General features: G+C 63.4%; 1 protein-coding gene across 2 annotated transcripts in view; it reads right to left on the bottom strand.

The window, feature by feature from the left end:
- The window catches only part of UNC5B (unc-5 netrin receptor B), a 70,764-nt gene continuing 52,065 nt past the window's right edge, over positions 1-18,699 (bottom strand). Inside the window, exons 2-17 of one of the 2 annotated variants that reach the window (XM_008270269.5) lie at positions 17,378-17,602; positions 13,554-13,697; positions 13,047-13,150; positions 11,957-12,137; positions 11,303-11,470; positions 10,598-10,762; positions 10,422-10,454; positions 8,821-9,015; positions 8,226-8,615; positions 7,662-7,749; positions 6,448-6,616; positions 6,093-6,326; positions 5,509-5,658; positions 4,993-5,157; positions 4,098-4,279; positions 1-3,106 (exon numbers count right to left, since the gene is read on the bottom strand). In XM_008270269.5, coding sequence (XP_008268491.2) covers positions 2,941-3,106; positions 4,098-4,279; positions 4,993-5,157; positions 5,509-5,658; positions 6,093-6,326; positions 6,448-6,616; positions 7,662-7,749; positions 8,226-8,615; positions 8,821-9,015; positions 10,422-10,454; positions 10,598-10,762; positions 11,303-11,470; positions 11,957-12,137; positions 13,047-13,150; positions 13,554-13,697; positions 17,378-17,602 — 2,759 coding nt within the window. In that variant the 3' untranslated portion in view covers positions 1-2,940. The remainder of the gene's footprint in view (positions 3,107-4,097; positions 4,280-4,992; positions 5,158-5,508; positions 5,659-6,092; positions 6,327-6,447; positions 6,617-7,661; positions 7,750-8,225; positions 8,616-8,820; positions 9,016-10,421; positions 10,455-10,597; positions 10,763-11,302; positions 11,471-11,956; positions 12,138-13,046; positions 13,151-13,553; positions 13,698-17,377; positions 17,603-18,699) is intronic. The other variant, XM_051823799.3, reaches the window with a different exon arrangement.

Below are 18,699 nucleotides of genomic sequence, written 5' to 3'. Positions count from 1 at the left end.
TTTTTTTATTAGACTAGGAAATATAATTTATTTCATAAAAATTAATTTGTTACAATAGGAATGCTAAACGTTATTTACAGGTTGCTGTTTACAGAATAAACAGGGCTGGGACTGGGGTCATCCCTGGACACACAGCCATGGCCAGGAGACAGTCCCCTGGTCACCTCCTGGGAGCCGGGGGCAGGGGACCAGAAGCCCTGGGTGGTGCCCTGCAGGAGGACCCTGCCCCTGAGCTGGAGACCTGTGAGAGAAGGCGGAGGGAGAGGCACGAAGAAGAGACACCAACCTACCCTGTGGGCTCAGGAGGGCAGAGCAGGTGCGCCCACCTCCACATGTTCCCCAGGGCGCCCTGATGTGCCCGCAGAGAAGAAAGCACACACGCACACACACACGCACACGCACACCCCAGAGACATGAGACAGGAACAGCGTGAGCGGCCCTGCAGGTCCCCATGGCGTCTACCATGCAGCGCTGTCTCAGGTCTGAACAAAGAAGCAGGCAGTGGGGGGGGTGCAGCCTCAGCCAGCCCTGCATGGCCTCCCCGGCAAAGCCAGGCAGTTTGAACCCTCGAGGGGGCCTCAGCCAATTGGCCCTGCGCTCCAGGCCAAAGTGCACAATTTCTGAAAGTAAGATAGGAAGTGGCACTTGGGTGGCCAGTTGGGCCTCTTCGCTAAGAGCTCCCAGCCTGGGGCCAGGACAACAGGTGAGAGGCCAGGGACAGTGAGGAGGGGCAGTCAGGCCAAGGTCAACTTCTACCCACTGGGGCTCCCTTTGGAAGCCCCGGAAACTGGGCGAACCCCACGGGCTGCAGGCGGCAGCTGTGGAACCTTCTAGATGTCAGAGCACACAGAGGCCCGGAGAGGCAGTGGCATGCCTGAGGCCACACCGCAGTTTCCAGGCAGAGCTGGGGCTGGGTTCCTGACTTCAGACTCCTGGGCTACACTCCAGGGTCTGCAAGCAGATGACGGCCTGAACATTGTGAGGGCACGCGTGGGCTCCGGCCGGGCGGGCTGCCCTCACGTGGGCTCGGGCCACCGGGAATGGCGCCTTCGGCGGGGCAGACAGCAAGCACATGAACCAGGGCTGAGAGCCTTGGAGTTACTGCCGGCACCCAGGTGTGGCCCGGCCCCCGAGGCAGGCCCGGCCCTGCCAGCAGGCCCTGATGGAAGGAATCCTCTCTCACACCTGTAGGCAGGTCCTGGTCTGCCCACGGCCAACCCTGGCCCAGGTTGATGGGCCGCAGGTGGGGACTGCTGCTGGGACCCTGTTCCCCTCCCAGGCCCGCTTCCAAAGGCCATGAGGGACCTGCCGGGGCAAGCCCTGGGGCTCATGCCCAGCGCTGCTGGTGGGGAGCTGGCGCTTGCCTCGCCGTGGGCGCCAAGGAGAGGCCTTTGATGAGGTGCCTGTGCCCAGGGTGTGCAGGGGGCCTGGTCCCAGCCACACCAACTGAAGAGACGGGACGCTCCCCATTCAAGCCCCCGCAATGTCCCAGAGCAATGTGGGGGTGGTGCTGTGTGCCAGCCCTCCCCCACCCCGGGCACCCAACCCATCCTGGAAGGTTACCTGGAAGGTCTCCCAGTCGGCAGGGGTGTGGGGGGAGGAGCTGAGCAGTGGGAGATGGCTGCCCACCTGCTGCCTCCACTCCCAGCCAGACCCCAGCCCCGCCTCCCACGCTCCTGCAGCTGGACAGGCCTGTGGGCCACTGCTTCTGTAGCCCAGCAGGAGACACGGAGGCCAAGGAAGGGCAGCTCTGGACTGCCCGCCTGCTCCAGTCCACCTGGCCTGGAGAATGCTGGGTGGGGTGTTCTGGAGGCCTTGCGCTAAGGGTACAGCTCCCCAGCCCCCCAGGACACAGGCTGACCAGGGAGGCTTCTCCAGCCCCATTTCTGGACCACACCCTCTCCAGGAGCCGCCAGACCATAACATTCTCCTTGGCTCACAACAGGCCTGCTCCGCCCACATTTTCCATCCCAGTGCCTCTAACTTGGATTCCCAGGAGCCTGAGAGGCACCTGCCTGGGGCCGTAGGGGAGGGAGGACCCCACCCACGCCATCCCTGGGCTCCCCCTGGCTTGAGACCTGAGCGGGAAACTTGGTACCGTGGCTACAGCCCTGTGTGACCCGCACAGCTGGGGAGGCCGAGGCCCTGCCGGAATTCGGTCCGGGCGCATTCATTAGCAGCAAAGAATTCCGCCTTCAGTCTCTGTCTCCCCGACCCGCATGTCGACACACCCACACACGCACACGCATACGTACACTCACTCGTGCCCACGCAAGAAAAGAGTTTTCTATTTTTTTGTGTTGTTTTTCATTTTCTTTTTTTTTTCTTAAAAAGGACTTATCCAAATATCTGGATAATAAATCATTTGCGTTTCCTAAGAAACTGGGTTTTCCTGTCCCTTGTGGTTTTGGTGTTTTTCTTCTTTGAGCCTTATTAGCGGTCTGAAGCTTCCTATTTCTGCTTTTCCTTTTTGCTTTTGGATGGGACCAAGTCTGTCTGAGTTGTACTTGACCTTGCAAAGAGGGGAAGGGCGTGAAAGCAGAGGGGGAGAAACCAGTAACCAAGGCAGAAAGTGAAGAATGAGCTGAAACAGAACCTCTGAGTCCGGCAGTCACGGGGCCGAGGCTGGGGGAGGAAGGAGGCCGCCCCATGCCCCCTGACTGGCCCCAGGGCCCTCAGTCCCAGCCCTGCTCCTCTCTGAGGTTCCCACGTGGAGGCCTGGGGCCTGGAGAGATGGCAGGGGACGCAGAGGGAGCGGGACCCTGTCAGCAACAGAGGACGGAGATCTCTAAGGCTGGTCGTGGTCTGGGGCTTGGGCGGGAGGGGTCTGGAGGAGGAGGCCGGGGTCCCAGCTGTGGGCCGGCGGCGGCAGAGGCGGCAGTCCCCTCCCGGAGGCTGCCCCGCGCCTCCCGCACCGCCTGCCGCCGTGGTCCCAGGCGCTCAGCAGTCGCCGTCGGTGGCCATGGCCACCAGCATCTCACTCTTGCCCATCTCCTCCAAGGCACTGGCCAGGCTGTTGAGGTCCCCGTCGTCCTGCTGCAGCGCTTCCCAGAGGTCCAGGATCACGCCCGTGGGGCTGGCTTTGGTGGCAAAGTAATTCAGGTACCTGGCGGAGGGGAGGGGAAGGCGTGGGGCACCCTGAGCACTCGGCACGTCCCCGGCAGAGAGGCAGGAGGGCCGAGGCTCCGGGCTGCACGGCCCCGGGTCCCGCTCGTAGGCTGCACTGTACCCCCCTGAGCCTCGGTCTCCCCTCCTCTCGAGTGGGAACAACGCCAGTCAGCGTTCATCGCTGCACACAGGCCTAGCATTCTCCCCAGCACGCAAGCAGCTTGTCCATCGTCATCACCACTCGAGACACTGGCACCAGGGGAGGGCTTCTGAGCCCGCGACCCTCACTCCTTCCTGACCTCGGCCGGAAGAACGCCTCAGCCATTTTGCTCCCCCGCCCCCAACCTTAGTAAGACGGCGTAGTCGAAGCCTCTGCTCCGCGCAGGTCGCTCACAGGTGTTCTGTGGATAAATGCAATACGCCAGCCGCTGCGTTTATCCAGCACTTGGAGTCCTCCCAACGAGCTCTGGCACCAAGGTGTGTGAGCAGCCGGCCACCCAGCGGGCACTTCCACAACACCTGCTCCGCCCCGGGCGCATGCCTGGCTGCAGCTGATTCTCTGTCCATCCCACGAGGTGGGTGGGTGTTATGTAAGGACTTCCAGAAAGTTCAGGGAAAGTGGAACTCAAAGATTAGTTCATTTAGATGCAAGAAATATTGAAGTCCACGCACACATATGGGATCTTCAACAAGTTCATGGGAATCACATTTGAAAAAACTGTGCAGGGACTTCAATATGTGTTTGCACCCAGATAAACTCATCTTATCCCTCTGCTTTTCCAGGAACTCATCTTCGCACAGGTCGAGATCAGAGCAGGGCCCGGCCAGCGTGGTGGCCGCCTCCAGCCCGCCTGGCTCGGGCACCCGTGCCCTGAGCACGGGCCTCGACAGAGCAATAGCACCCTCCCTGAGGCCCAGCACACCCACACCCGCTGCCAGCCGTGGCCCACGGGAGGCCAGCGTGGAGGGCTGTGGGCTGGGTCGCTCACCGGTCCATGGAGAGCTTCTGTGCCAGCAGCCGCCAGTCGTTGCCCCGCGCGTTGGGGGCATCAAGGCTGTTGCATATCTTCTGGCGGATGGACAGCGGGATCTTGAAGGCGTACGGTCCCAGCTGGGTGGTCACGGCGCTGCCAGGGGCAGAGCAGAGGGCGTCCAGGGAGCCTGCTGGCGTCTGGAAGGGCAGAGGCCAAGAGTGAGGGGGCCACGGCGCTGGCCACCTGCACCTGCAGCTTCCCGCCTGAGACCGAGGGCTCGCTGGGGCTGCAGGCGCCACGTGCTTCAGTTCCCGAGAACACAGGCTGCACGGCTGCCCCGGCGAACGCACTGCCGGGGCCCAATGTGGGCGCAGCCTCGGAGTCAGTCAAATCCACGCCGACTCAAAGAAGCCCAGAAAGCCGGAGTGACGCGTCCAGCGTCATATCCATGTGGGGAACAGGGCTGGGCCAGACCTGGGTCCAGGCTCCACCCTGTACCCCAGGGAGGAGCCAGCACTGGTGCCCTGGGGCGGCCTGGGCTTGGGATCCTCAATCCAGGGCCATGGTGATGAGAGCCCCAGGCTTGGTCCTCGCAGCAAGCTGGGCTCAGAGCCAGCCTGGCCACCTGTGTGGCTGGGTGCAGACCTCCTTCCCTGTGGCCCACTGTCTCATGCCCTTGGGAGTTCATCACGTGGGTCTCCCCAGTGGTGTGGAGAGGCAGTGAGATGGCGTGTGTCGCCTGGGGCGGGCCAAGCACACAAACAGCATCAGTGAGTGTCAGTTGTCAGCAGAAACCCACTCAGCCCGGCTGAGCCTTGGGAGGTGAGGGGATGGCACGTGAGCCCGTGGCGAGGGAGCGAGGCGTGCACGCGCGGCAGGCCCAGCCCTGCGGCGGCGCCCCGAGCCTCACCTCTGCCAGCGTGGTGTGCAGCTGGAAGATCTGGCCCTCCCCTTCCACCTGCCGCACGCAGATCTTGCAGCTGAACTCTGTGGCGGCCAGGCTGTGCCTCTCTAGGGTGAACGTGCAGTGCAGAGCCTTCGGGCTGCCGCCCCACACGTGACAGAAGGGGATCTCCTGTGGAAAGGTGGGTCAGTGCCAGGCAGAGGAAGACCTGGCCCGCTGTGTCCGTGCCAGGCCCTCTGTTCCAGAATGCAGCTGAGAAGGGGCACTGGGGAGGGTCAGGTTCAAGGTTGAAGGTTCGTGCACGTGCAGGTGTGTCAGGCTGGGAAACCCCCATGACCCCACGCTGCCACACCCGCCGAGGACGACGGGCACAGGTGTTTGGGCACGTGAGCGTGAGGGGGCTCAGGGGCCCGAGTGCAGCTGTGGGCGGCACCGAGTTTGGACTGGCAGTGAAGAGAGCAGGGTGGAAGGGAGGCCCCGGGCCCGCCGCCAGCCCACCCCCTCCTCCGGCTCAGCCCTCACCTGGTACTTGGCCAGCAGCTTGCTCCTCCAGTGGGCGTGTGGGATGTCGTGGAGGGAGAGGCGCAGGTTGTGGTAACTGTCCTTGAACAGCAGGGGTTTGGGCTCCTCCACCAGGTAGCCGCCCAGCGTCCGCTCCAGCTCCAGCACCTCCTACAGGCGGGGCGAGGGAGGGAAGCCCTGAGCAGGGTGCTGCTCGCGGGCTTGCCATGGGGATACGCGAAAGCAGGGACGCCAGGGCACAGGAGCTCACGGACGCCTTGCTGGGGAGGTGGGCGACGCACAGACGGACAGAGATGGCTATACAATGGGAAATGCATTGACAGAAGGACACATGGAAGGAAAGACACACGAATGGACAGACGGAGGATGGCTGGGGGAACAGACAGGCCTTGACGGAATGAGAGTATGAGCGTGCAGCTGGATGGAGCACAAACTGGGCCCTGTACCTGTACCTGCAGGGTCAATGCCCCAGGACCGCCTGAGTGATGATGCGGGGAAGGGGAGCCCGGACGGTACCACGAGCCCAGGGAGGGGGTTGCTGGGAGGGACCATGCAGCTGGCCAGCCAGGGGTGACTGCCCTTACCTTGAGGGCCACAGGCGTGTCCTGCAGGCAGTAGACCCTGAGGCTGTACTCCAGGGAGGTGCACAGGGCGGGGGCGAAGATGGCCAGCTGCAGCCGCTTGACCGCTGAGCGGGAATAGGACTCGCCAGTGAGCACGTAGGTGCCCAGCTGGTCCAACAGGATGTGGCACGAGCTGGCCTCCAGCTGGCAGTAGCAGGGGGTGTTGAGGGTCTCCTCGTCCAGGGTCACCACCTCCTGCAGGGGACAGCGAGTGTGTGTGCATGGGAGGTAGACGGTCATGTCAGCCGGGCCGGGCTGGGCTGGGAGCACGCAGGCTTCCCCGGCCTCCCCAGACCCCCCAGCCACGGCTCCTCACCTCCCAGTGGCCCTGGTGGGCCTGGGTCTTGAGCTGGAAGATCCAGTCGCCAGCACTGACTTGGGCGCAGTGGGGGACGCTGAGGATGACGGGGCGGCACAGCAGGAGGCCCGTGGGCCCGCAGGTCACCGAGGGGCTCAATACTGTCTGGGTCCCTTCTGAGAGTGGGCTGGGGGCAGGGCAGAGGGCGCTGGTGAGATGAGCCTGCAGACCCTGGCTGGGCCTGCAGCGGACACAGGGCGGGGCTCAGGACCCCCACAAGTCACGGGAGGGGGGCAAAGGAGGTGGAGAGAACGGCACAGACCTAGAGTTTGCACCCCCAAATGCTCACAGCCCCAAAGGCTCTGCACCCACAATGCTTCTCCCAGGGGCTGCCAAACTGCCCTCGGGAAAGCTGGAGCCCACACCCCAGTGCTCCCCGTGAGGGCCGGGTCCCCATGAACGCACTAATGTTTGAAAAACATCCTTGGAGCAGACAGAGCGGGCTAAGCCTCTGCTCGGGACACCTGAACTTGGGTCACCTGGTCTGAGTCCTGGGAGGCAGCAGGCAGTGGCTCAGGTCCCTGGGCCCCTGCCTCCCACGTGGGAGACCTGGGTGGTGATCCAGCCTCCTGGCTTTGGCTGGGCCTGGTCCCAGCTTTCAGGGACAATTGGAAGAACTCTCTCTCTCTTTCACTCTGCCTTACAGATAAATAAATAAGCACTTTCTTTAAAGTATCACCATTCAACTGATTTTAAAAAATCCTTGCAAATTTCTTGAGCAAAAAAAAAAAAAAAACCTCCCATTATCTCAAAGCTATTTTTCATTAAGTACAAATTATGTCGAACATTTTCTCATGACCCACTGGCCTGTGTGTGTGTGTGTGTGTGTGAGAGAGAGAGAGAGAGACACTTGTTCATATCCTGTGCCCGTGTCTGTACTGAGACATTTGATTTTTCTCGTTAGTTTCAGAATCTCTTTACACAGTAAGGTTATGAACCCTTTGTCACTCCTGCAGCCAGTCTGGCCACTGTCTTTCAGTTTCCTGATTTCTGATGCTGGTTTTGTTTGAAGTGGGGACAGAGATCCAGGTTTTCCCTGGGGCACTGCCTCTGGGCTCAGACCCAGGGGCCCAACAAAGGGAAAGTGGTGATACCTGACCTCAGTGTGGGCAGGAAGCAGGGAGGGAGAGGAAAGGGAGGGGCAGGCCACAGGGGCCGGGGTCTCCACTCACAGGGTGCTCTCTGCCGTGTTGATGAGAAGGTACATCTCGTAGAACTTGCCCTGGGGGATGGCTCCATTGGGCACCAGCAGGCTGACTCCTACGGGGAGGGGGAGGTCAGGAGGGAGGGGCTGGAGAACAGGCATTGGGTCCTGGTCCCAGCTAGAGGCAGGGGGAGGCAGAGGAGCGCCCGGTGGTCTGGGGGCTGCGGGCAGGAGAGGCCTGGCCCCTGCCCGGAGCTGGCCTGTCTGTACCACAGGGGCCTCTGAGGTTGCTGGCATCAGAAGGCCTCAAGGCCAGCCCTGTCCCTTGCTCGGGGTGTGACATCAGAAAGCTGGCTTTGCCACCCAGGATGGGCACCCCCACTGGACAGAGAAACTGAGGCTCGGAAACCAACAGGCCCACATGTCCCCTGTCTCAGTGAGCTCACGGGTGGGCCAGGGCTCCAGTCAGTTTTCCCTCCCACAGTCCCTTCTTGCCCCGGACCCTCACTTTCTCCATCTGTAAAACGGGATTAGGAGGCTGTGTCTTGTATAGACGGGAGCTGGACTGCCAGCAAGCAGGGCAGGGGCCCACCTGTGCCAGGGATGCTGAGCCTCCCGCCCAGGCAGCCAAAGGTGCCGCTGACGCTGCTCCCTGGGTCGCGGGGCAGACCGAGCAGCTGCTGGGAGCCGAGGCTGGCACTGCGCAGGTGCAGGAAGTGGGCGTCGCGGGGGAATTCGCCAGGGTAGGTGCCGGGTGGGAGGACCCCCAGCAGGTCGGCCCCATCCGGCAGGCCCGGTGCAGAGCCGGTGGTGCCCGAGCTGTAGACCTTGATCTTGAGGTTGGGCAGGGGGTCCAGCAGGGGTGAGTTGGTCATGGGGATCTTGTCAGCGGAGTCCTGCAGGGCATACACGGGCCCACGGTAGATGCCGGCGCTGGCTGTCAGGTCAGGAGGCACAGGCGGGTGCAGCAGCTGCGGGTTGTCTGCATGGGGCGGTGCCGGCCGTAAGCCCCAGCCCTGAACCTGCTGGCCACGGCAGAGGCCCCGCCCACTGCCTCTGCCCCGCCCACTGCAGCAAGCTGGGAAGCCCGGGAGGGAGTTGGGAGCCCCAGCCCTGGCCTGGCTGCCACCACACCCCTCTGGGGGCCCTGGCCACACCCGCCACCCCGGACATGGCGGGCTCCTTACTGGGCCTGGCTGTCTTGAAGTTGACAGGGTGGAATCCACCGGTGAGGGCGGCAGATGAGTCGGTGATGTCACTGTGGAAGTCACGGCAGTTTCGGCGGTACACCACCACCGCCACCACGGACAGGACCGCCACGGCCACCAGCACGGCCACCACGAGGCCCGCGTACAGTGCCACGTCCCCCGAGGACTCCAGGACTGCAGGGACAGGAGGGGCCCATGAGGAACCAGCCAGAGCCCCAGGCCCGGGGGATTCCCTGGTGGGGGCACTGTTCTAGCCGGAGCCCCGCCCCGGTAGGCTATGACCTCAGGGGGACCTGAACCACTCTGCTCAGCCTCTTCATCGCCAGGGAAATGGCCCCGAGGCCCCTGCCCTGCCTCCCGTGCAGGCTGACCATAAGGCCACAAACAAAGGCGTTCACGCTCACGGCTCACCGCCGGGGCCACCAGACCCGGGCCTTAGAGCTGCACCTGCCCAGGCAGCCGCCCCGCCCTCCCCTGTTCCCGGCTTAGAAGGTGGGGGGAGGTGGTGGAGCGAGTGGAATGAGATGCCTGGTGATGGGTGGAAGGGGAGCTGGGGGAGCGGGCGGGGCTCAGGGAGGCGATGCAGGCCAGCTATAAGCAACCATCCAAGGTCAGACAGGGTGGGGTCAAGGTGGGCGGAGCTTTCTAGGAGGAGGGCAATGCTGTGTATGCTGCCCCCACCCAGCCACAAGGCACGCGTGACACAAGGCAGCACAACACCAAGACTGACGTTTTAGACTCAGGGACTTATTAAGTTAAGCCTAAGTCCAAGCAGCCACATGCATGGTGTGGCTACCCTGCTGCCGAGCTTAGGCGAGGCCAAGATGGCCACAGCTGCCCGAGCTGCCTGTCCGCTTTCGGACACCCGTGCAGCTCTGTGAGCTCGGGAGTCAGAGCCAGGCAGGGCCCTCGGTCAGCCCTGGAGACTTGAGCTCCTGACTCTGCCTCCCGCCCACTCCTTCTTCATGGCGCTCACTCTGGGCCCCGGGGGCCTGGCGCCCCCGAGAGCTGCCAGAGAAGCCCCCGTAGGGCCAGCAGCTCGCCCCTCCACAGCCTCTGGCTCTGCCTTCCTAACGCCTCGCCTCTTGTGCCTGGTGAGTTACACTCTCTGATCAGCCTCCGGCCCTGCCCCCAGTGAGCCAGCCCCAGTTGTATGGCTGGCTTCATGTTCCAGAGAGATTTGGAAGCCATGGCTGAATTCCCACAGGATGGCCGGCCTGCCTGCGGGGTCCCATGGAGATGAGCCGGGAGGCCTGCTGCAGCTGCCGGGACACAGCAGGGGCACGGGGTGGACAGGCGTGGTGCTGGTCCTGGCTGTCTCAGGGCGGAAGGCCGAGGGCACGGGGTTAAGAGCACTGGTGCTGATCCCACAAATATTTGGGTTTGAGTCCTGGCTCTGAGCCTCAGCTCCCTGTCCGTGATGGGGACGCAGAGCCGTGCACTGGGTGCGGGGGCTGATGTGGGGGCACCTTCGACTTGCTCTGCCCTGCACCCCACGCCCAGGAAAAGCCAGCCAAGGAGAATCGGGGACTCCCTCCCTCCCCCCAAAAAAAGGAGGACAGCAGGGAATAGGGACTTACGGTGGCTTTTGGGGTCGCTTAGAGTTCTCTTATCTGTCGAGGGAAATAAAGGGAAAGATGATGACACAGGTGCCAAGGAAGGGTGGCAGAGAAGGCGATGGGAGATGGTGCTGATGAGGCGATGGAGGCGGCAGCTGGGCAGGGAGGCCCGGGCCCGGGGCGCGCCGAGGACTCACTGTGCACGCAGAGCCCGTCCGTGCAGTTCTTGGAGTCGAGCAGCGTCCCGCTGCAGTCGCGGCCTCCGTTCTGGGGCGGCGGCGCCATGCACTCGCGGCTGCGCCAGTGTGCACACTCGGTGCTGCAAGCTGACCACTTGCTCCACTCCGTCCACGCCCCGTCGACTGCGGGAGCACAGCACACACGTGCACGTGCACAGTTAGCCGTGCACACCGCGGCAGGGAGACGGGACCCCGAGACACGCGCGTACCACACAGACGCCCATGCCGCAGCCACACGGCCCCAGGGGCACCAGGCCAACAAACACAGACGCACGAGGTCCTCGGCACGGCCACCCAGCGCACAACTGCACACGCAAAGACACAGACCGGGGGGTGGAAAACACACCATCCACACGCACAGCCGCACAGAGCGGGAGAACACGGCCAGATGGGCACGGGGGACAGAGAGAGGAAGACAAGAACAGGAAGGGGATTCTCACAGGACCGACCAGGGGCCCCGAGTCTCTCCCTGAGCTCAGGGGCTCACAGGGCAGAGGAACCCAGCACTGGACTGCAGCGCAGCAGGAGCGGAGGTAGGGCTCATGCATGGGTGGGTGGGCGCGGGCCCCAGGACAAACACCTCCCGACCCCACCGTGGGGACTCAGGACTCTCGTGACTGGGCACAGGCCAGAGGAGGCCATCCGGGTGTGGGCAGCACGTACCTGGGCACACAGTGGTGCAGGCCGTCTTCTGGAAGGCCTGGCCCTCGCAGAAGGCCCCTCCGTTGAGAGGGGCGGGGTTGGTGCAGGTCCGTGTGCGCTTCTGCCAGCCTCGGCCACAGCGGTTGGAGCAGGGCGACCAGTCTGCCCAGCTGGACCAGCCGCCGTTCACTGCAGGGAAAGTGGCCGTCGCCCGCTTAGCCTGGCTCTGCCACTCTCCACTCCAGCCCCGATAGCAGCCCTCCCCAGTTCCTGCCCCACACGCAGTGGCAGGCAAAGGCCAGGAGAGGGCGACACTGAGTCAGAGTCACCTGGGAGTGATGGGGGCCGGAAGCCTGGGCCTGGGGCTGGAGCCAGTACAGGGCTCCTCTGTCAGCTTTCAGTCCCCTCCCAAGGGGGAGCATAAGGAACAGCAGGGCCCCTACTCTGCTGGGATAACAGGCTCAGCTACAGGGACTCCAACAGGACTGGGCACTCCCCCTGGCCACTGACCTTGCTGTGTGCCCTTGATCAAGTCCCTTGCCCTCTCTGGGCTGAGGAGGGAATCCTGGGGATTCCCTGGGAGGGCTGGGGGGCGTGGGAAGGACAGTCCAGACTCACCCCTCCCTTCCTTCCTCCCTTGGCCCTGACAGCCCCTCCCACCGCGAGAGCCCGCACCATAGACGATGATGGTGGCCGTGGTGCTCCGGCGCTTGGCCACGATGTTCTTGGCCACGCAGGTGTAGTTGGCCGTGTCCAGCAGGCGAGCCTGGCGAATGATGAGGTTGTGCTCGATGGTGATCAGGAAGTTGGTGTCCTGGCTGGGGTCGATGACATCCTCGTTCTTGAGCCACTCCACCTGCGGGAGCGGGGTGGGGGCGGTGAGGAGCAGGGGGAGGGGCCCACCGCACAGCGGGCAGGGGAGGTCTCGGTGAACAGTACGGCAGGCACGTCACCGGGCTAGGCACCATCCACTCAGCACCATGAACACCCCTGACCAGCTGGGTGGTCCTGGGGGGAGACGCACCCCTCAGGGCATCAGTTTTGCCACCTGTAAGGGGCACGTATCCCAAGGGGCTGCTGGGAGGACCCCGAGTCAGGGCTTGCAAAGTGCTGAGCACAGAGCCCGGCTGCAAGCGGGTGCCGAGTGCCATTAGCTGGTGGTGCCTGTCCTGTCTTCCTCGTTCACTCCTCAGGGTAGCCTAGCAGGGCATCAAGACCTGAGGCCTGGGTTCAAATCCCAGCTTGGCCACAGGAGACAACGTCCATTGGTGGGGCAGCTGTGAGGACCCCTGCCCGGGGCCTAGCACCAGGGGGCCAGATGGGGAGGATCCCGAGCTGGGAGCCCATCTTCCCAGTGCCCTGGTGGAGAGCTCAGGTGGTCCCCTGAGCCTGGCTCTGATTCCTGGGCCACGGTGCAGGTGCGTGCATGTGTGGGAGGGAGGGGACAGGCAGGCAGTGTCCAGGGACCCAGCAGCCCTGTGGGGAGGGGAGGCTGTCACCAGCTCATGGGTGGGTGTACACATATGAAGCACCTGGCGACCACACAGCTGGGTCTTGGATTCTGGGAGCTGCAGGGACAGGGGACACCACGGCCGAGCCCGAGGAGCCCTGGGTTCCGGCCTGGGCCCCCACGGGGTCCTGTCAGGGAGGGCCCAGCTGGGATCTTGCATGTGCTGAGCTCTGCAGCTCTCTCTTCCGTCCCAAGTCCCAGGTGCCGCGGTGGCTCATGGGAAGTAAAAGATCCTGCCCCACTGTCACTGCTCACCTCAGCCACAGGCACCCCCTCTGGCGGGCGGCACTGCAGGAGCACCTGGTGGTCCAGGGGCACCTCCTTGCCCAGAGGCTCCTGGTCGAAGTTCTTGCGCAGGTCTGGGAGAAGACAGAGTCCCCAGGCCAAGTGAGCTGGGGCAAGTCAGGAACCTAAAGGTCCCTGCTGTGGCCACTAGGGGGAAGTACACACCAAGGGAATTGGGGATCCCTTGGCTTTTTCCAGGGAGGGCCTCACCAGGTGATGGAGAGGGGAACAGGGCTCCCTCCCTGACCCCGGGACCCTCAGCACATAGTGGCCCAGGACGGAAGTAGGTGACAAAGGACATTAGGCAGCCTGGGGCTGTTAGTGGCCCAGGTTCTAAGCTGGCATCTGTGTGCCCACCCCTGCGGCAGGCACCTGCAGTCAGGGATACTGGAGGCGGCCCCCATACGGGAACCATGGGGGGAAGGGAGGAGCCCCAGGATTGGGGGGCGGGAGGGCCCAGGGGCCAGGGAGGCGTACAGGCGATGCGGACATAGGCACGGCGGCTCTTGGTGGTGCCTGCGGAGCTCCAGGCCACACACTGGCACCAGTAGTCCTCCAGCCCGAACAGCTCCTCCACCTGCTGCCGCGACACCTCGATCTGCACCTCTCGCACCCGCAGGCCTAGGAGGAGGGGAGGGGAGACACTGTCAGGGCAGCTCGGGACCCTCACCTTGATGCCTCTCACCCCCCACCCCGAGTCCCTCTCAGTCCCATCTCCTCTGCCGCCAAGGCCCCTCACCGGGACAGTGCAGTGGCTCACGTGGGCCCTCTGCCCCGGGACCCATTCTCCACCCTGCAGCCAGCTGTGTCCTTCACCAGGCGCCAGGCGAGCCATCACCTGGTTGTGTGTCCAGTTCTCTCTGTGGGTTCTCCCCGCCAAGTCTCTGCAGTGGCCCCATGCACGTGCCTCCCCCACCCACTGAGCCCATCTGGGCATCTTCCTGGCCGCTTGCTGCCCGCCGCAGGCCACTGGACACTGATCCCAGCTGCAACTCCCTCCCTGCCTCTCTGTGCCCAGGGGATTCCCAGTCACTGTCAGCTTTGGGCCCGGCCCCGCTTCTGGAAGGAAGTCTCCCAACCCCACCCCGGCTGCCATCCTGCTCCACTGCCTTGATGCTGCCGTCGTCCCCCTGCCCAGCCACTGTCCACACAGCGCCCACCAGGCCTCGCAGGTGTGCTGGCCGGCTCTCTCCTGCAGAACGAGGGAAAACTGTGTCCTGGCCCACGTGAACCTGAAGAGGCTGGGGCAGGGCTGAGAGTCTGGCCTCTCCCCGGCCACTGCTCAGAGCCCACGGGCCGGAGCTGCGGGAGGGCCCCCTGGATCACGGGGTCCTCCAGCGTACACAGGGGGAGCTCTTGGTCTCCTGCCCACCCTCCTTTGACAAAGCCCTCTATGCTCAGGAGAGGAGCGAACCCACCAGGATTAGGGCACCCATCTGCAGCTCCTCCCCAAACCTTGTGGGAGGACCATGCAGCCCCCTCCTCCAGGAAGCCTCCCTGACTGCCTCCTGTCCCAGGATTCCTAAGGTATCCTACCCACCTGCCCTTCTCATTAACCATCCCCCCAACTCATGGCAGGACTGAACTGGGGGTGGTGGCTACATGGGCAGGGCAGGCTTGAATCCCGGCCACACCCTCATCCTCCCGATGTGCGACCAGGGAGCTGCATTACTCAGCCACAGCCCCCAGGCCCCAGGCCGGACCCATGTCACCAGGATCCCAGCCAACCCCTTCCTTCACCCGTGGAGAAACCGAGGCCCAGAGATGGTGGATGGCAGGGGGACGCCGTCCCCCAGGCAGGCCAGGCACCTTGGCTGCCACCACACGAGGCGAGCAGAGAGGCCAGCACGGGGCCTCTGGTCTCCCAGACTTGGGGCCCAGCACCAGGCTGCCCTCCTAATCACGATGGCCGAGAAGCAGGTGGGGTCTGGGCCAGGACCCCAGGGTGGGCGCAACCCATCTGGGCTCTCAGTTGTCCCCCAGGCCCTAGGAGCCACAGACAGCACGGGGGGGAGGGGGGGCTGGGGCTTGCAGCAGGAGCCGCAGCAAAACCAGGCCCCACTGAAGCCAAGGAATGGACTGCAGGACCCTGGCTCGCTGCTCACGGCCGACGGGGCTGGCAGCAGGGCCTGTGTGCCTGGTGGCGGGGAAGGAGGAGCCTTGGGGTCGCTGTTAGCACTGCTGGCCACCTGCAAGGCCCCTTGCTTAGGCTGACCTCGGGGGCGGGCCGGAGACACTCAGGGGATGAGAGGGAAATGTGGCAGCAAGGCCAAGAAAGATCCAGAAAGAGGCCCCAGGACAGGGTGCAGACTCAGCTCAGCACCACCTTGCCCATCCTCCCCAGGCCACAAAGCCAGGAATGGGGCTCAGAGAGGTACAGTGACTTCCCCAGCATCACACAGCCAGAGAGTGAGGCCAACATGGGGAGCTTCTTGCTTCTGTTCTGTCCTTTTGAAAAATGCCTTTTTTAATGTTTAAATGTTGGGTGAGAAGGGGGCTGCAGATCTATTTTTTATTTATTTGACAGAGAGAGAAAAAGAGAAAGAGACAGAGATCTTCCCAAGAGCTCCTATGGAGTAAACGGTTCACTCCCCAAAAGGCCAAATGCCCAAATGCGCTGCGGCCCAGCAGGTGAAGCCGCCACCTGCGGTGCCCGCGATGACTGGGCATGGGGGCTGGGACCAAAGGCGGAGATCGGGACCTCAATCCAGGTCGCCCACGTGGGTGGCAGAGACCCAAGTTCCTAAGCCATCATGGCTGCCCTCCAGGGTCTGCACTAGCAGGAAGCTGCAGTGGGGAGCGGGAGCCGGGAGTGGAGCCCAGGCACTCGGATACAGACACAGGCGCGTTACCTGCTAGGCTGCACGCCGGCTCCGGCAAACCCTTTCCTATGATGATGATTTTTAAGTTGTGGTAAAACACAACACAGGGCTTGCTGGTGAGGCCATTTTAAGGTGTACAGTGCAAGGCAGTAAGTACGTTCTGGGTGTGGTGTTGGGTCTCAGTGGTTCTGAAACTTGTGGGCTTTTTATGGGAAACAGAAAGTGGAGTAATAGACACACAGAGACAAAGAGGAAGAGGAAGAACAGGGACAGAGAAACACAGAAGTGGAGAGAGAGAAGAAGAGAGAGGGCTGGGAGAGGACAGAGGAGAAGATAAGAAAGAGATGGCACAAATGAAATGCAGGGGCCAGCGCTGTGGCGTAGTGGGTAAAGCCGCATCACAATGCCGGCATCCCATATGGGCACCGGTTCGAGTCCAGGCTGTTCCACTTCCAATCCAGTTCCCTGCTAATGCACCTGGGAAGTTGGTTGATGAGGGCCCAAGTGTGTGGGCCCCTGTCACCTACGTGGGAGACCGGAATGGAGCGCCTGGCTCCTGGCTCTGGCTGTTTCTACCATCTGGGGAGTGAGCCAGCAGATGGAAGACCTCCCCCTCTCTCTCCCCTTCTCTGTCACTCTGCATTTCAGCTAAATAAATCTTATGTACAAAAAAAAAGTAAGACAGAAACCAAGGAAGGCCCTGGAGCTCTGGGTTGGCTGGGGTCCCTGCAGTTGCCCCCACCTCTCCATCCCAGCCCCCTGAGGTTCCTGCACTGGGAACAGGGGCCTGGGGACAGGCGTGGAGCACAGTGGGGCAGGCCCAGTCTCAGGAGGGGGAGGAGCCCCAAGGTGCACCTCCTGCACCAGGGATGGCAGGGCTCTGCCTCGTCTCAGAAGCAGGGACGCTGTGGCCCCGCTCCCATCCCGGGACTCTGCGCCACCTCCCAGCCCTGCGTGTGTCATCCCTTCCCGGACAGTCACAGGCTGAGCAGCCCTGGGCCAAACTCCAAAGCACTTGGGAAAGGGGACCCTTCTGCGCTCCGCCACAGGTAGCGCCCTGGAAGCTTCGGGTCTGCAGTGTTCTGGAGTTCTGCTTCCCAGGCGCGGGCGGCTCCACCAGGAAGCCCGGGCAATGGCCCCAAGTCTGCACCAACCGTGCGGGAGGTGGCAGGGCCTTTCCTGGAGCCCTGTGACTATGTACTTCTAGAAAGGGAACGTTTGGTTTCTGTGCAAAGGGAGAGCACCTGTGAGGTCAGGGTGTACCCAGGGTGGTGGGGGCAGGGCTCCCTCTGAGCTAGGCAGGCGCATGGCAGCCGTCTCGGGACCTCACTCCCTGCCATCAGCAGGACAGGGAAGGGACGAGCACTCAGTGAGGGAGTGCAGGCTGTTGAACGCAGTCACCCCAAGGCAGGCCGGGGAAGACGGCGGACACCGAGGGGAAACTGAGGCCCAGAGGAGCACGTGGCTGCGGGGGCTCACCAGTGGCCTCGTCCACGCCCTCCTGCGTCACGTGGTCGTTCTGGCTGACCCACTCGCCATTGCACTTGAAGTAGATCTGCGTGGCGGGGAAGGCACGGCAGCGCAGCTCCACCGGCTTGTTCTTGACGATGTAGGCGTCCTGCGGCTCCTGCAGGAAGTGGGGCAGCGGCTCTGCGGGCGCCGACGGGAAGGAGTCGGGGAGCACCTCACTGCCAGAATCAGTGCCTGCAGGGGAGGGGAGACAGCTCCGTGAGGCCCCTGGGCACCCCTCGTCCACCCTGGGGGCCACCGCGGAGGGGGAAGGTGGAGACCTGCTGGAGGTGGTATGTCACCTGGGCAAGGTCTGCACGGCGGGGCCTCAGTTTCCCCATCCTGCCCATCCCGGCCCTGGGAGGCTGCGTGTCCCACTTCTTCATAGAGGGGGTCCTCGGTGGGAGGGGAGTGAAATGCTGAGCTGACCCTCAGGGTGTAGACACCCCCTCTGCCTTCGCCCTGCCCGGCCTCATCCCTCTTCCCGTGGCAATGCCACAAAACACGTTGCACCGGAAACACGCTGGAGCTGAGCTGAGCTGGAGCTCAAACCAGGGCAGCTCTGCCCTGAAGCCACAGCCGCCCTCTGCAGCCCCAGCCAGCCGGGCTGACGGACGCGGGGAGACAGCCGGAGCCGAGGGGGCTGGAGCGGGCCGCGGGGCTGCAGCCCCAGGCCTGGGCTCCCCAGCGCTCAGCACCCACCCGCTCCCAGGCCTCCCTTCTTCAACCCAGGGCGGGAGGGGGGACCTCCTCTGACCTGCGGCTCGGCCCCACCTGCATCCACAGCCCTAGGGATGAGGACATACAGAGACTCCTCCCCAGAGGGGCAGCATGGAAACTCAGGCCGCCCCACTCCCTGGAAAGAACAGCGCCTCAGGAGGTGACACAAACAGGAAGGGACGGAAACCAGGCCAGGCCAGGCGATTGGCTGACAACCCACTTAGGAAAATTGGCTTTCCAACACCAAACGCCAAACAATCAGATGGCTGGGGACAAGCGGTAGGGGCCCGTCCTTCTCAGCTAACTGCTCTGGGAAACAATGAACTCCACTGCAGGGTGCACGTGTCTGCCCTCCCCCGGCCAGCAGGGCTGGGCCCTGAGGCCTGGATGGTGGCTGTGATCACGCATCTACTCCCCAGCGCAGCAGCCACCCTGGGCCCTAGGAGTCCCTGAGAGCAGGTGGAACGAGCAGGCCTGATGGCTTCCCTCCGTGCTGACCCAGAGAGCCTGCTGGGACCCGGGTGGTTTTGGGAGAAGACGTGGGGATTGGCCGCACAGTGCAGGTTCGGAGC

This window comes from Oryctolagus cuniculus, chromosome 15 (assembly GCF_051225735.1).
Source record: "Oryctolagus cuniculus isolate XC-2025 breed Fujian yellow rabbit chromosome 15, ASM5122573v1, whole genome shotgun sequence".
NCBI classification, from domain to species: domain Eukaryota; kingdom Metazoa; phylum Chordata; class Mammalia; order Lagomorpha; family Leporidae; genus Oryctolagus; species Oryctolagus cuniculus.
The sequence above is the reverse complement of the archived record's forward strand: the minus strand, read 5'-3'. Positions and strand labels throughout refer to the sequence as shown.